Raw genomic sequence first — 15,115 nt, 5'->3', positions numbered from 1 at the left:
TCTGGATGATCTGTCCATTGGTGTAAGTGAGGTGTTAAAGTCCCCCACTATTACTGTATTACTGTTGATTTCTTCTTTTATAGCTGTTAGCAGTTGCCTTATGTATTGAGGTGCTCCCATGTTGGGTGCATATATATTTATAATTGTTATATCTTCTTCTTGGATTGATCCCTTGATCATTATGTAGTATCCTTCCTTGTCCCTTGTGACATTCTTTTTTTTAAAGTCTATTTTACCTGATATGAGTATTGCTACTCCAACTTTCTTTTGCTTTCCATTTGCATGGACTATCTTTTTCCATCCCCTCACTTTCAGTCTGTATGTGTCCCTAGGTCTGACGTGGGTCTCTTGTAGACAGTATATGTATGGGTCTTGTTTTTGTATCCATTCAGCGAGCCTGTGTCTTTTGATTGGAGCATTTAATCCATTCACGTTTAAGGTAATTATCAATATGTATGTTCCTATTACCATTTTCTTAATTGTTATGGGTTTGTTTTTGTAGGTCCTTTTCTTCTCTTGTGTTTCCCACTTAGAGAAGTTCCTTTAGCGTTTGTTGTAGAGCTGGTTTGGTGGTGCTGAATTCTCTTAGCTTCTACTTGTCTGTAGAGCTTTTGATATCTCCATTGAATCTGAATGAGATCCTTGCCGGGGAGAGTAATCTTGGTTGTAGGTTCTTCCCTTTCATCACTTTAAATAAGTCATGCCACTCTCTTCTGGCTTGTAGAGTTTCTCCTGAGAAATCAGCTGTTAACCTTATGGGAGTTCCTTTGTATGTTATTTGTCATTTTTCCTGTGTTGCTTTCAATAATTTTTCTTTGTCTTTAAATTTTGTCAGTTTGATTACTATGTGTCCTGGTGTGTTTCTCCTTGGGTTTATCTTGCCTGGGGCTCTCTGTGCTTCCTGGACTTGGGTGGCTATTTCCTTTCCCATGTTAGGGAAGTTTTCAACTATAATCTCTTCAAATATTTTCTCGGGTCCTTTCTCTCTTCTCCTTCTGAGACCCCTATAATGTGAATGTTGTTGCATTTAATGTTGTCCCCAAGGTCTCTTAGGCTGTCTTCCTTTCTTTTCATTCTTTTTTCTTTATTCTGTTCCGCAGCAGTGAATTCCACCATTCTGTCTTCCAAGTCACTTATCCGTTCTTCTGCCTCAGTTATTCTGGTATTGATTCCTTCTAGTGTATTTTTCATTTCAGTTATTGTATTGTTCATTCCTGTTTGTTTGTTCTTTAATTCTTCTAGGTGTTTGTTCTTTAATTCTTCTAGGTCTTCATTAAACATTTCTCGCATCTTCTCGATCTTTGCCTCCATTTTTCTTTGAGGTGCTGGATCATCTTCACTATCATTATTCTGAATTCTTTTTCTGGAAGGTTGCCTATCTCCACTTCATTTAGTTGTTTTTCTATGGTTTTATCTTGTTCCTTCATCTGGTACAAAGTCCTCTGTCTTTTCAGTCTGTCTGTCCTTCTGTGAATGTGGTTTTCCTTCCACAGGCTACAGAATTGTAGTTCTTCTTGCTTCTGCTGTCTGCCCTCTCTTTAAATTAATCTAGGGGCTTCCCTGGTGGTGCAGTGCTTAAGAATCCGCCTGCCAAGGCAGGGGACACAGGTTTGATTCCTGGTCCAGCGGCAAGAAATCTTACAGATTTTTATTTAAAGATTTACTTTTCTCTTTGAATATACTATGATGAGTAGAGTATTCTGCTTATCATGATGCTTTTAGTAGTTCATGTAGAATTTTTATTTTTTATTTGTGTATTTTTAAAAGTAAATTTATTTATTTATTTATTTTTGGCTGCATTGGGTCTTTGTTGCTGCGCATGGGCTTTCTGTAGTTGAGGCAAGTGGGAGCTACTCTTCAGTGTGGCGCGCGGGCTTCTTATTGCAGTGGCTTCTCTTTGTTGTGTAACACAGGCTCTAGGCACGCAGGCTTCAGTCGTTGTGGCTTGCAGGCTCTAGAGCGCATGCTCAGTAGTTGTGGCGCATGGGCTTAGTTGCTCGGCAGCATGTGGGATCTTCCCAGACCACGGGTTGAACCCGTGCCCCCTGCATTGGCAGGTGGATCATGTAGAATTTTTAATTAATCTTTTTGTCCCAATTCACAATATAAGGTTTAAAAATAAGAGATTAAAAATCATTTGTTGATTTAAAGGAAAACTTTCTCAAAAGGCTACTAAAAAGGAGACTGAAGCCTAAGTCATAAGTCAAGTGTGAAAGAATATAGTATTCCGTAACCAGCTACACTTAGTGCTGAAATCTTTCGTTGCAACACTCAAGAATCATATTTTTTCCTTGAAGATAGAATACTTAAGGATGATTAATAAAGAATTATACTAGTTTTACTCTTTTTTTCTTAATATTTATTTATTTGGTTGTGCCACGTCTTAGTTGCGGCAGGTGGGCTCCTTAGTTGCGGCCCCAGGGCTCCTTAATTGTGGCATACAAACTCTTAGTTGCGGCATGCATGTGGGATCTAGTTCCCTGACCAGGGGTCGAACCCAGGCCCCCTGCATTGGGAACTCAGCGTCTTATCCACTGCACCACCAGGGAAGTCCCATACCAGTTTTAGTCTTAAAGATAACTTTTTAAAATAAAATAATTGGTCCTTCTTAAAAAAGAAAAGCTATATAAAAATCAAAGAAAAGGGAAATTAAAAATTATAATTTAAAAAGTCAGAGATAATTGCTGTTTTATGATATATTTTTGGAGTTTTATTTTTACACATCTTTATAGTTAAAACTTTATTATCATAGGATAAATTTTTATAGTGAAATTTGGGGATGAAAGGATAATCACATTTTTAAGGCTTTTCAAATGTATATTGTCAAATTGTCCCCCAGCGATGCTGTACTAACCTAATATTTCTACACTTAATATCTGAAGTTAGCATACACTGTAGCCAATAGTGAATACTGGCATTCTTTCTAATCTTTGCCAGTTTTTAAAAGGAAAACTTGTATCTCTTTAATTCTTTTGTTGTTGTTGTTAACTTTTATATCTTTTCACCTGCTAAGTAATCATTGTTTCATATTTTTGAATTGTCCATGTTTTTGGCCCTTGTTCTTTTGGTTTTTTGTTTCTCTGTTTAGAATTTTTATGAGGTAGCTACACATTAATGATATTAAGTGTTGGCTGTCATATGTTTTTCCCATTTTATCTTAAACTTATGACTTTTTTTCCATGCTGAATTTGATATTTCTTTCTTGGGTTTAAACTTACTTACATTGAGCTTTTGACATGATTCAGTTTAGTCTTATGACCTCTATGTGGTTGAAATTTAGTATATGTTAGGGGACAAAAAAATCCAAGCCACAAAAGGAGAAAACCTATCTGAACTTCTGTTTAATTTGACTAAATAATGCACTTATTACTACATACTAAAGACTTACTTTTTAGCAATGTAAAGGTCTGAATTAGTTTCTGAACACACATGAGAAAATGACAAAAATTTACCTTTGACAAAAGCATAAGCCTTTCATTTGTTTACATACATACCTTCATTCAGATGTTAAATAAATAGGAAACTTTGCAATATGTTAATTTCAGGAATTTAATGTTAGAACAACTAGCATTTCTAAGTAGGTTAGATCCTGACTTCTAAAGTCCTGAAACAAGGCCCAAGTTGTGACCACTTGGTGGGATTTTTCGGCTTTATTTCCCCATTGTTAGATAGCCTGGGGTTGGACAGTCTCTCTGTTTAGATCACACCTTAATACACCTGATCAGCTAATGATCAGCATGCTCTCTTGACAGGGATAGTTTATTTGTACTTTGTCCTCTGCTTTGTCGCTACTGTAATAAGTCTTGGTTTTCTTCATCAGTTTCAGACCAGACAGAGTGTAAAGGTGCTCATTTTGAACATTCTGAAGAAACTATCTTGAGTTATATTTGGTTGTCATTTTATGTGTTTAATTTCTAGAACTCTTCCTCGTGGGTACTATATAACATGGCTTCATTTTACTGGAGAATAAAGAATGAGCCGTATCAAGTAGTGGAATGTGCCATGCGAGCACTTCACTTCTCATCCAGGTAGGATTCCTCCCCTTCTGGACCTCCTGATTTTCCACGTAACTCAGGACTGTTAAAATACATAAAAAACAAGAAGAAGAAGCATTGTGTTGTACTTACATTCTCCTCCATCCCTGTTGCAATTAGTCCCATCACAAAAATGATAGATGTCAAAGAGTTCAAAGAGATAATGGCATAACATACTTCTGATTTCTGTTAAGGAAAAATATATAATGTAGATGCCCTCTGATTCACTTGAGACTTGAAACTAAGGAAATTGGTTGGAGGAACTATCATAAATTAAATTATTCTCAAAGCAAATATAAGCCCTAAATACATTTTAAAAGCATAAAATCTCTGCCAGACCTTATTTTTGTGGCAAAACTTGTAGCTATCAGATTGAGTAAGCACCATCAATTATGTAAAATTAAACATTAGGATTTTCTTAAATTATTTTCCCCATCTGTAAGTAAACTCAAAGTTATTTTCCTAAGCTCAATAACTTTGAATGTAATTTGCCCTTGTCAGGTAGTTATAGGCAATTGTGGAGCACATGCTTCTTTCCTGACATCTAATTACATCTTCCCCTCTCTTTTAGGCACAATAAAGACATTGCCCTGGTCAACTTGGCGAATGTTCTGCACAGAGCACACTTCTCTGCTGATGCTGCTGTCGTGGTCCACGCAGCTCTGGACGACAGTGACTTCTTCACTAGCTATTACACTTTAGGAAATATATATGCAGTAAATACAACTTTTTTTTACATGAACCAATCCAGTTGCTGTTTTCTTTCTTTCTTTCTTTTTTTCCAATAAAAAATACCCTTTTCCCTTCTTTTGGTCCAAACAAGGGGATAGAAATGAAGAAATTAAGGGAAAAAAACTTCATAGCAATAATGAATCATAAGTGTTTTAGCCTCTTCACAAGAAAGAAAATAATTAAATTGACACGAATATTATATTCCTTTAGCATACTCTTCTTAAAATAACAGTACTTCCAATTGAACCATCCTATACAGCATTGCTTCATGTTATGGAGATTTGACTACTGATCGAAATAATATTCACTGTATGAGATTTGGTGTGATCTCATAAATCATAAGGGTATTTGGACGGATACAACCAGGCTAACATTTTTCCCCCCTGTGTTTGTGTATGTGTGTGTGTTTGTTTTTGTCTCTTCAGATGCTTGGGGAGTATAACCACTCAGTGCTCTGTTATGACCATGCTTTGCAGGCTAAACCTGGGTTTGAGCAAGCTATAAAGAGGAAGCATGCTGTCCTGTGTCAGCAAAAACTCGAGCAGAAATTGGAAGCTCAACATAGGTAACTAGGAGAAAAAATTACTGAAGCACCAACACTGTAGAACCTTAGGTTAGACTTGTGTAGGGTGATACCAGTGTTAATTTGTTCATTAGAATTAAGAAAAACACCTTTTCACTAATGCTAGTCCTGTCCTTTTTCTCCAATCAGGAGGTTTAGCACAAGTCAGTGGTTGTATAAAGGATTCCAGGAACTAGAGCATATTTACAGTAAATGCCGTCATCTAAGTCTTAACAATATTGACAATCTATTACTTGTATGAAGTCAGATGGAGGAAGGGGTGCTGCCAGGTGCTCAGTAATTCTATTGATTACATTTTTATTTCCATAGAATACACTGTCAGTAAAATCACTTGCGCATGCTACATTTGAGCTTTCTCTCCTTTGACTTCTAAGGTTGGGCTATTGTTATGTTGGTTAAGTGATGTTGAGAGAGATTATTTGGCCCACATTTTAATCAGATTTGTGTAAGTTGTACAGTAATGGAATTCTGTTGTACTTGGTCCTTGTAGTATACTTTAAAAATATCCTGTATTTAAGTCTATAAATAATAGGGCCAGTAAAGGAACTTGACATAACTTAGAAGTGAATTGTTCATCTCTTATAGAATTAGCCTTAATGTTTTGAGTATACTTTGATTATTATAGAATTAAATGGAGATTTGGATTTCATTAAACTTTTGCTTATTTTCCAATCTGTTTAAAAGCCTAATGTAGTAAAAAGGAAAGAATAACAGCTTGTTTATGCCTGGCTTTGTTGTACCTGATCAGAACTTGCCCTGGCTGAGTTTCTTCCAATATTATGCTCTTCTTATACAATCTGTGCAGCTATTAAATCTCCATATGTTAACAGTGTAATAGGTAATAAGATTTTCGTGACTAAATATAATCAAGCAGCTGATTTATTGATACCAAGTGGTAGGGAATATTCCTTTATAATCAGTTTCTGTGGTTTTTTCCTCAAATCTGTAAACCAAGAAGCTAGAGTGCAAGAGCAAGGCATTGTGGCCTCTTCTCTTAACCTTGTCTTTAGGTAGAATCAAAGGAAAAGGTGAAAAGGAAGATTCTAGAGAGGCTTTGAATGTCCGTGGAACTGACACAGTCTTTGTGGAGGGAAATAGACTTGTTAAATGTATAAAGCTTTATAGTATTATTTATTGCTATTTATCTTATCTGGCACCTGAAGAGTCTAACACACCATTTAATGTCATTAATTGTTGTGTTTATGGGAAGAATTTCACATCCATCTTTTTTCCCCAAAATTTTAATGAAACAATAGTATTTATTTAGCCCCATTGTTCTTGAACTTGTGATACAATGATTGTATGTTAAAAGTCAAAATCTAGCAATTTTTGCTGAGAACCAGAAAATCTATGTATTTAAGTGGGTTTAAAAATCCATAATTTTAAAGCTCTGTAACTTTTTCCTGTTATTAAAAAATGTTAAGATCCCTCCAGCGAACACTGAATGAGTTGAAAGAATATCAAAAGCAACATGACCACTACCTGAGACAGCAGGAGATCCTAGAAAAACATAAGCTGATTCAGGAAGAGCAAATCTTAAGAAATATCATCCATGAGACACAGATGGCAAAAGAGGCACAATTAGGTAAGTACTGATTCCAAGTAATTGAAGACAGGTTAGGAAATTCACTTCTAGTGTGCTTTACTTTCATAACTTTCATGTAGCCATAAAGCAGTATAAAATTGTGCTTATGACTTCTCTCAGTCTTAAAATGAAATCATTACTACAGGTATACCAGCAGGCCTGAGGAGCTGGTTTGATCCTTCTAACTTTTTTTTAGTAAAAAGTAAAAACCAAATTTTTAAACTAAAAACCAAATTTTAAAGTAAAAACCAAATCTTTTGTATCCTAAGAGTCTTAACAGTTTGTTTGCCCTCTATGGCCTACATTGATGCTTCTCTAACTTTGGTATGCATATCAATCTCTTGGAGATCTTGTTAAAATGCAGATTCTGATTCAGTAGGTCTGGGCTGGGGCCTGAGATTCTGTTATTCTAACAAACTCCTATTTGATGCCTGTTGTTGCTAGTCTGAAAACACACTGTAACATGGCCCTACACCAATTTACTGCAAGCTAGACACACCCTAGAATCAAAACATCCACACTTTTCAGCCAACAGTGGCAATAAGGCTAAATGTTCTCCTTTTTTTTTTGCCCCATTAAAAACAAATGTTTTATTTTACAAGTAAGATTTTAGACTAGACTTTGTCTCAAATAGGAAAATAATCAGTGGAATACTTTCAGGGGGTTCTGAAATCCTCCCCAAAATTATACATAGTATTGTGTATATGCACAATTTTTTTTCTGGTAAGACGGTATGTAGCTCTTATTAAAATCTCGTACAGTCTGTGACCCCAAAGTAGAACCACTGGTCTAAAGGAACTTGCGTTGACAGGATATCAGTGATTTGATTGTATCCAGAATGTTTCATTTCTGATTAAACTCTATGGGAGCAGATATGACAACTTGACACCGAAGAATAAATGAATAGAATCCCTTATATTACATCCTTCTCCCATGGTAAATATATTGGTCTGTACAGCCTCTTGATCTTTGACTCTTAGCTGTGAACGTTTACGGTCCATTTTACAATCCACCTGACAAGTTTTCTTTGCTATTTTGAGTGTAAAGAGTATGTTCAGTCCTTGGGATTATTTACTGCTCAATCAGTACTGAAATGCAACCAGAGCGCTTATATATATATATATATATATATATATATATATATATATATATATATATATACACACATATACATGTATTTTCTCCAGAGAGATGGGCAAAGTCTTAAAACAATTTAATCAATAGATTTTACAGTCATGGAATGCAATTGCCAGAAGGAACCTCACTGATTATTTAGTGGAGCCCATTTGTTTTATAGGTGGAGAAACAGGCTTCTTTAGAATATTTAATTTAATTTAACCATTAATGAGATTTCCCCTGGATAAGTTTCCCCTCTGTAAGTACTCTGCCAGGCTCTGAAGAGTACAGGGTTGATACTACACGACTTAGACTAAGAAAATCATGTTGGCATTGCTGATCTTTTTCATCAATTTAAATTTCCTTTCTTATTCCAGGAAATCATCAGATATGCCGTCTGGTCAACCAGCAGCATAGTTTACATTGCCAGTGGGACCAACCTGTGCGCTACCATCGTGGTGATATCTTTGAAAATGTGGACTATGTTCAGGTCTTTTTCTTAGTCTCTTCTAGTTCTTATAAACTTTTACATATCTAAGAGTAATATCACTTTCCCCCCCTTAATTCCTTATATAATTGATCTCTAAAATGTGTGACCATCATTTAAGGTTTTGAGTATCTGTTATGTTTATGAAGTCAGATTTTATAGAGAGTACTCAGTTACTCCATGAATGAGATTTTTGTTTCCCAAAGTACTGGCTATATTTTCTTTTCATATGTGTTTAATTCTTTTCTTCTTTACCAAGAGAGCTAGAATTGGTCTGTGACTCAAAGCCTTTACCTCCCCTTTTAACTTACTTTAGTAAGACCTATAATTTAAAATTTGGGAAAGAGTAGCCGTGCTCTTTCCTGAAGTCATCAGTCCAGTTATGTTGCTTCAACCAAAAACGTCATCAAAATGATCATCTACAAAAAACGTTTATTAAGTGCATTGCTGTGTGCATGTTTTCTCTTTCTTTCTGTCTCTGTATATGTCCACACAGGTAGATACACATATACACACAGTCATACACATACATAAAATCCTAGCCTATCTAGTTGGGAAGAAATAATACATAAATATAATGATACCAGATAGCATGTAACTGATGCTGATATAGACAGTAAACACAACCAGAGTCCAATTTTCATCCAAAAGGATACTGGAAATAAAATAACATTTATCCTATCCTATAGAAAACCCATCATGTTCCTTAATCATAGATACAGAAATTTCTAGCAATAAGCAGTTAAAATAAGAGATCAGGACAGCTTCTATAGGAAGACAAACCATGGAAAATTAGAACTCTTTAATTTGGAAAAACCCAGACTACATTGGGAAAGAGTAAGAAATAAAAATTTAGAGGCCGTTTAGGAGGAGAAGTAGTAATAGAGACCAAAAGCTCCCTGTGATTTTTGTGAGCCAGCTCCTAGCAATATCCCATGTTTGGTTTTCAAGAGTAGTAAAGGAAGAACAGACTTACACCCTCTGGGACTCTAGCTCCCTGTCTTAAATCCAAGCATTTTAAGGGGAAAAAGGGAATATTTAGAAATGAAATATACCGAAACCCAGTGTAACATTTAGATATCATAGTGGTCTCAAGACAGACCATTTGGAAGACTGCCATGTGCCAGTGTAGATTCCAACATTATATATCCATAGATTTCATCACCACTATATAGTGAAAGAATCTGTTCCTGTTCATAAAGGCATAGAGCTACAAATTCATCATATTCATTCCTTTTTCTCATCTCTTTCCTACTCCATCCCATCCTAGTCCCATTCTCTTATCTAACAAGGTTTCAGAAATACACAGGAACTGTGGTATCTCATGAGAATATCAAATATTGTTGTACCTTGGTTTGGAGGTAGGCTATACATGTATTTTTTTTAACATCTTTATTGGAGTATAATTGCTTTACAATGTTGTGTTAGTTTCTGCTGTATAACAAAGTGAATCAGCTATATGTATAGATATATCCCCATATCCCCTCCCTCTTACATCTCCCTCCCACCCTCCCTATCCCCCCCCTCTAGGTGGTCACAAAGCACTGAGCTGATCTCCCTGTGCAATGCAGCTGCTTCCCACTGGCTATCTGTTTTACATTTGGTAGTGTACATATGTCCATGCCACTCTCTCACTTCGTTCCAGCTTACCCTTCCCCCCACCCCGTGTCCTCAAGTCCATTCTCTATGTTTGCATCTTTATTCCTGCCCTGCCCCTAGGTTCATTAGAACCTTTTTTTTTTTTTTTTTTTAGATTCCATATATATGTGTTAGCATACGGTATTTGTTTTTCTCTTTCTGACTTACTTCACTCTGTATGACAGACTCTAAATCCATCTACCTCACTACAAATAACTCAATTTCATTTCTTTTATGGCTCAGTAATATTCCATTGAATATATGAGCCACATCTTCTTTATCGATTCATCTGTCGATAGACACTTAGGTTGCTTCCATGTCCTGGCTACTGTAAATAGTGCTGCAGTGAACATTGTGGTACATGACCCTTTTTGAATTATGGATTTCTCAGGGTATATGCCCAGTAGTGGGATTGCTGGGTCATATGGTAGTTCTATTTTTAGTTTTCTAAGGAACCTCCATACTGTTCTCCATAGTGGCTGTACCAATTTACATTCCCACCAACAGTGCAAGAGGGTTCCCTTTTCTCCACACCCTCTCCAGCATTTATTGTTTGTAGATTTTTGATGATGGCCATTCTGACTGGTGTGAGGTGATACCTCATTGTGGTTTTGACTTGCATTGCTCTAATGATTAGTGATGTTCAGCATCCTTTCACGTGTTTGTTGGCAATCTGTATGTCTTCTTTGGAGAAATGTCTATTTAGGTCTTCTGCCCATTTTTGGATTGGGTTGTTTGTTTTTTGATACTGAGCTGCATGTGCTGCTTATATATTTTGGAGATTAACCCTTTGTCATTTGCTTCATTTGCAAATATTTTCTCCCATTCTGAGGGTTGCCTTTTCATTTTGTTTATGGTTTCCTTTGCTGTGCAAAAACTTTTTAAGTTCCATCAGGTCCCATTTGTTTATTTTCATTTTTATTTCCATTACTCTAGGAGGTGGGTCAAAAAGGATCTTGCTGGGATTTATGTCACAGAGTGTTCCGCCTATGTTTTCCTCTAAGAGTTTTATAGTGTCTGGCCTTACATTTAGGTCTTTAATCCATTTTGAGTTTATTTTTGTGTATGGTGTTAGGAAGTGTTCTAATTTCATTCTTTTACATGTAGCTGTCCGGTTTTGCCAGCACAATTTACTGAAGAGGCTGTCTTTTCTCCATTGTATATTCTTGCCTCCTTTATCAAAGATAAGGTGACGATATGTGTGCGGTTTATCTCTGGGCTTTCTATCCTGTTCCATGACCTATAGTTCTGTTTTTGGGCCAGCACCATACTGTCTTGATTACTGTAGCTTTGTAGTATAGTCTGTAGTCAGGGAGCCTGATTCCTCCAGTTCTGTTTTTCTTTCTCAAGATTGCTTTGGCTATTCTGGGTCTTTTGTGTTTCCATACAAAGTGTAAAATTTTCTGTTCTAATTCTGTGAAAAATGCCATTGGTAGTTTGATAGGTATTGCATTGAATCTGTAGATTGCTTTGGGTAGTATAGTCATTTTCACAGTGTTGATTCTTCCAATCCAAGAACATGGTATATCTCTTCATCTGTTTGTATCGTCTTTAACTTCTTTCATCAGTCTTGTAGTTTTCTGCATACAGGTCTTTTGTCTCCTTAGGTAGATTTATTCCTAGGTATTTTATTCTTTTTGTTGCAATGGTAAATGGGAGTGTTTCCTTAATTTCTCTTTCACATTTTTCATCGTTAGTGTACAGGAATGCAGGAGGTTTCTGTGCATTAATTTTGTATCCTGCTACTTTACCAAATTCATTGATTAGCTCTAGTAGTTTTCTGGTAGCATCTTTAGGATTCTCTATGTATAGTATCATGTCATCTGCAAACAGTGACAGTTTTACTTCTTTTCCAATTTGTATTCCTTTTATTTCTTTTTCTTCTCTGATTGCTGTGGCTAAAGCTTCCAAAACTATGTTGAATAATAGTGGTGAGGTGGGCAACCTTGTCTTGTTCCTGATCTTAGAGGAAATCGTTTTAGTTTTTCACCATTGAAGGCTATACATATTTGAAATTGACTGTCCAATGGTTTTTAATGCCTAAATGATAGCTATATTAAACTCTTAAGAACCCTTAAGCACACTAATTTTATAGAGTAGTGATCATTTTAGTCTAGGCAGGGGAGAGGAATAATGAATCAAACATCTAACTTAGCTAATCATTAAACCTAGAAGAGACTAAATCATAGAAAGGAAGTAGTGGGACAGGAAAACAACCCACACTAGTTTTCTCACACATCAGTATCATAGTTGATTGAAAGTTGCTAGCTATGCATTATCTGTGAGAGAATACTGTTGGGGCATAGTTCTGAAAATTAAAGATCTGATTGCCTTTTAACTGACCTACTTTGTGATTTCCTTCTAATTTTGAGTATTCATTAACATTTTGGGGTTGAGTTAAATCTTATTCACAACTCCTTTTCTGCTTTCAATTTGATTGAACTTTTCTTTTCATTTTCTAGTTTGGTGAGGATTCATCAACCTCCAGTATGATGTCTGTGAACTTTGATGTTCAAGCAAATCAGAGTGATATCAGTGATTTGGTCAAGTCTTCTCCCGTAGCCCATTCTGTTCTCTGGATCTGGGGCAGGGACTCCGATGCATATAGGGTAAGTTAGTAGAGGATGATGAAGGAGTTTTCTCTAACAGACAAGATTTCTTAAAGCAATGGCCCTCAACCCCACTGATTAATATGGCCCCAGTCACTGTTCAGCTTAGTTCAACAAGCATTTGTTAAGCTTATATTAAATGGAAGGCATTCTGCTAGGTGGTAAGACACAGGGTCTGTCTTGAGTTCTTGCCAGTCAAGTGGGGCAGATGGACACCCTGATTTCAGTTCAAAGCTCTGAGCTCTGAGTGTAATCACCAACCCTCACAAGTTTCCAAACTTGACCTAAGTGTGTGCTTGTATGTACTTCACTTATTTAATCAGCATTCTTTTATTGAGCCTCCAACTGTATACCAGGCTGATACTATGAATATAGTACACAAGTTCCTTGCTCTGCTGGAGCTCACATTCTAGCAGAAGATACAGATAATAAACAAGTAAATAAATATGTATTTCTAACCTAGCTAAGAAATAATTGTATGTTAGCCAATGGGGATACCAACATATGAAGACAGAAACCATGTATTTTTTATTCAATATTAAATTTTCAGAATTTGTGTTTTTACTCTAACAGAATTAATACAGCCACTTATTATTTAATTATGTCTAATATAAATTCCCAAGTTTGAAAGCTTCAGGCTATAAGTTTAGTAAACCTCTGGTACGTGTTATTTATATTTAGAAAGATGAAATTTTACAAATAAAATAATAATTGTTAAACTTCGTCATTGGCAAAGAAAAGGTCTTAGTTAAGGGAAAAATAGTTTTCTGTGCCAGTTTTTTAAGTGTATGTATGCTTCCAGGTACAAGTCACAAACTCCACCTCAAATTGACTTAAACGAAAGAAAATTCACCTCATATTATAGGAAGTCCAAAGATAGAGCAAACTTTGGCTTTGGTTGATTGAGTGGCCCAGTGATCCATTTCTTTCCTTTTCTTTAATTTGCCATCCACTGTATTGGTTCCATCCTAAAGCCTGTCTGCCTCATGGTACTGAGGCGACAGCCAGCAGTAGCTGGAGCAAGATGGTTTTTGATCCTATGTGGCATAAGAGACTAAGACTGGCTTTTCTTTCTTGGAAGCCCCAGGCAGACCTCTCCTTGTGTCTTACTGGCTCAGCTGAGTTAGGCCTGCCCAGCCCTGAACCAGTCTGTGGTAAAGCAGGTAGAATTACTGACTTAGACTAATAATCTGCAGTAGAAAGGATATTATAGAGTCTACCACAGTGTCTATATCTTAAAATACTAAATTGTTTCTCGGTTATCCTAGTATATTTATGTTCTTTTAAAAGTTCATTTAGCATATTGAAGTATTGAATCTGAAGAAATTTATGAGAAACTTTCTTTTTTATTAGGACAAACAGCATATTCTGTGGCCTAAAAGAGCAGATTGTGCAGAAAGCTATCCTAGAGTCCCTGTTGGCGGGGAATTGCCAACGTATTTTCTGCCTCCGGAAAACAAAGGACTCAGGCAAGTGCTGATGGATTTGGCAAAGCACTTGATTCTGCATGATTATCATCTGGCGGTTCTTTGAGAGCACCAGCCTTGGACTTGAAAGGTTAAGTCTTTATTTTGAAGTCACCCAAACTTTGAAAATATGAATTTTGTTCCTTTTTCTTGTGCCAGGATCCACGAACTCAACAGTGATGATTATTCTTCAGAAGAAGAGGCCCAAACCCCTGACTGTTCCATAACTGACATCAGAAAAAGCCAGACTCTGTCCTACTTAGTCAAAGAATTAGAGGTCCGCATGGATCTGAAAGCCAAAATGCCAGATGACCATGCACGAAAAGTAAGGCTCACTTAGGCTGGTGTTATTGCCGTCCATTCTGGTTGACTTCACAAGCCTCATAGGTGGAGCAAAAATTTGATAGAAGGCAGTTGTTGAGCTTTAAGTTTATAAAACTGAAAGATAGAGTTAAAGATTTGGTGAAATAATTAAGAAGTCAGTCATGCTATTGAAGGAATGCCAGTAAAGTGTTCCCCAGGGTTGCTATGTACATAGACCACCTAAGCAGTGTTCCTCTAAGAGGGCTGCAAAGATGAGTAACACAGAACTCTGTTTACCTAGTGGAGGCCATTCTGACCACTGCAGTTTAGCTTTACATTCTCCAAGCTTCCAAAAGTTTGTATAAATTGAAAGCTTGAAGATTCTCTTTCCTTGGCCTTATCAACCCTGCTTTGCGCTCATACGAGGTCCTTAGGAATTTGTATGAATTTGATAACTACTTTGCAGACAGTATAAATATGTTCTGTTATGCTGTTTTCTTTAGTTCCTATTAGCTATGTATAACTAGGAATGTTTTATTACTGAATATAAATCCTATATGAG

General features: G+C 36.3%; 1 protein-coding gene across 2 annotated transcripts in view; it reads left to right on the top strand.

Annotated features, from left to right (window-relative positions):
* The window catches only part of TTC17 (tetratricopeptide repeat domain 17), a 154,498-nt gene that overhangs the window by 41,209 nt on the left and 98,174 nt on the right, over window positions 1-15,115 (top strand). For both annotated transcript variants that reach the window (XM_007181099.2, XM_007181098.2), the window contains exons 6-13: window positions 3,919-4,028; window positions 4,606-4,750; window positions 5,192-5,331; window positions 6,774-6,934; window positions 8,428-8,540; window positions 12,638-12,784; window positions 14,138-14,253; window positions 14,410-14,575. In XM_007181099.2, the coding sequence (XP_007181161.1) occupies window positions 3,919-4,028; window positions 4,606-4,750; window positions 5,192-5,331; window positions 6,774-6,934; window positions 8,428-8,540; window positions 12,638-12,784; window positions 14,138-14,253; window positions 14,410-14,575 (1,098 nt within the window). The remainder of the gene's footprint in view (window positions 1-3,918; window positions 4,029-4,605; window positions 4,751-5,191; window positions 5,332-6,773; window positions 6,935-8,427; window positions 8,541-12,637; window positions 12,785-14,137; window positions 14,254-14,409; window positions 14,576-15,115) is intronic.

This window comes from Balaenoptera acutorostrata, chromosome 9 (assembly GCF_949987535.1).
Source record: "Balaenoptera acutorostrata chromosome 9, mBalAcu1.1, whole genome shotgun sequence".
NCBI classification, from domain to species: domain Eukaryota; kingdom Metazoa; phylum Chordata; class Mammalia; order Artiodactyla; family Balaenopteridae; genus Balaenoptera; species Balaenoptera acutorostrata.
This window is presented reverse-complemented; position numbering and strand designations above follow the sequence as displayed.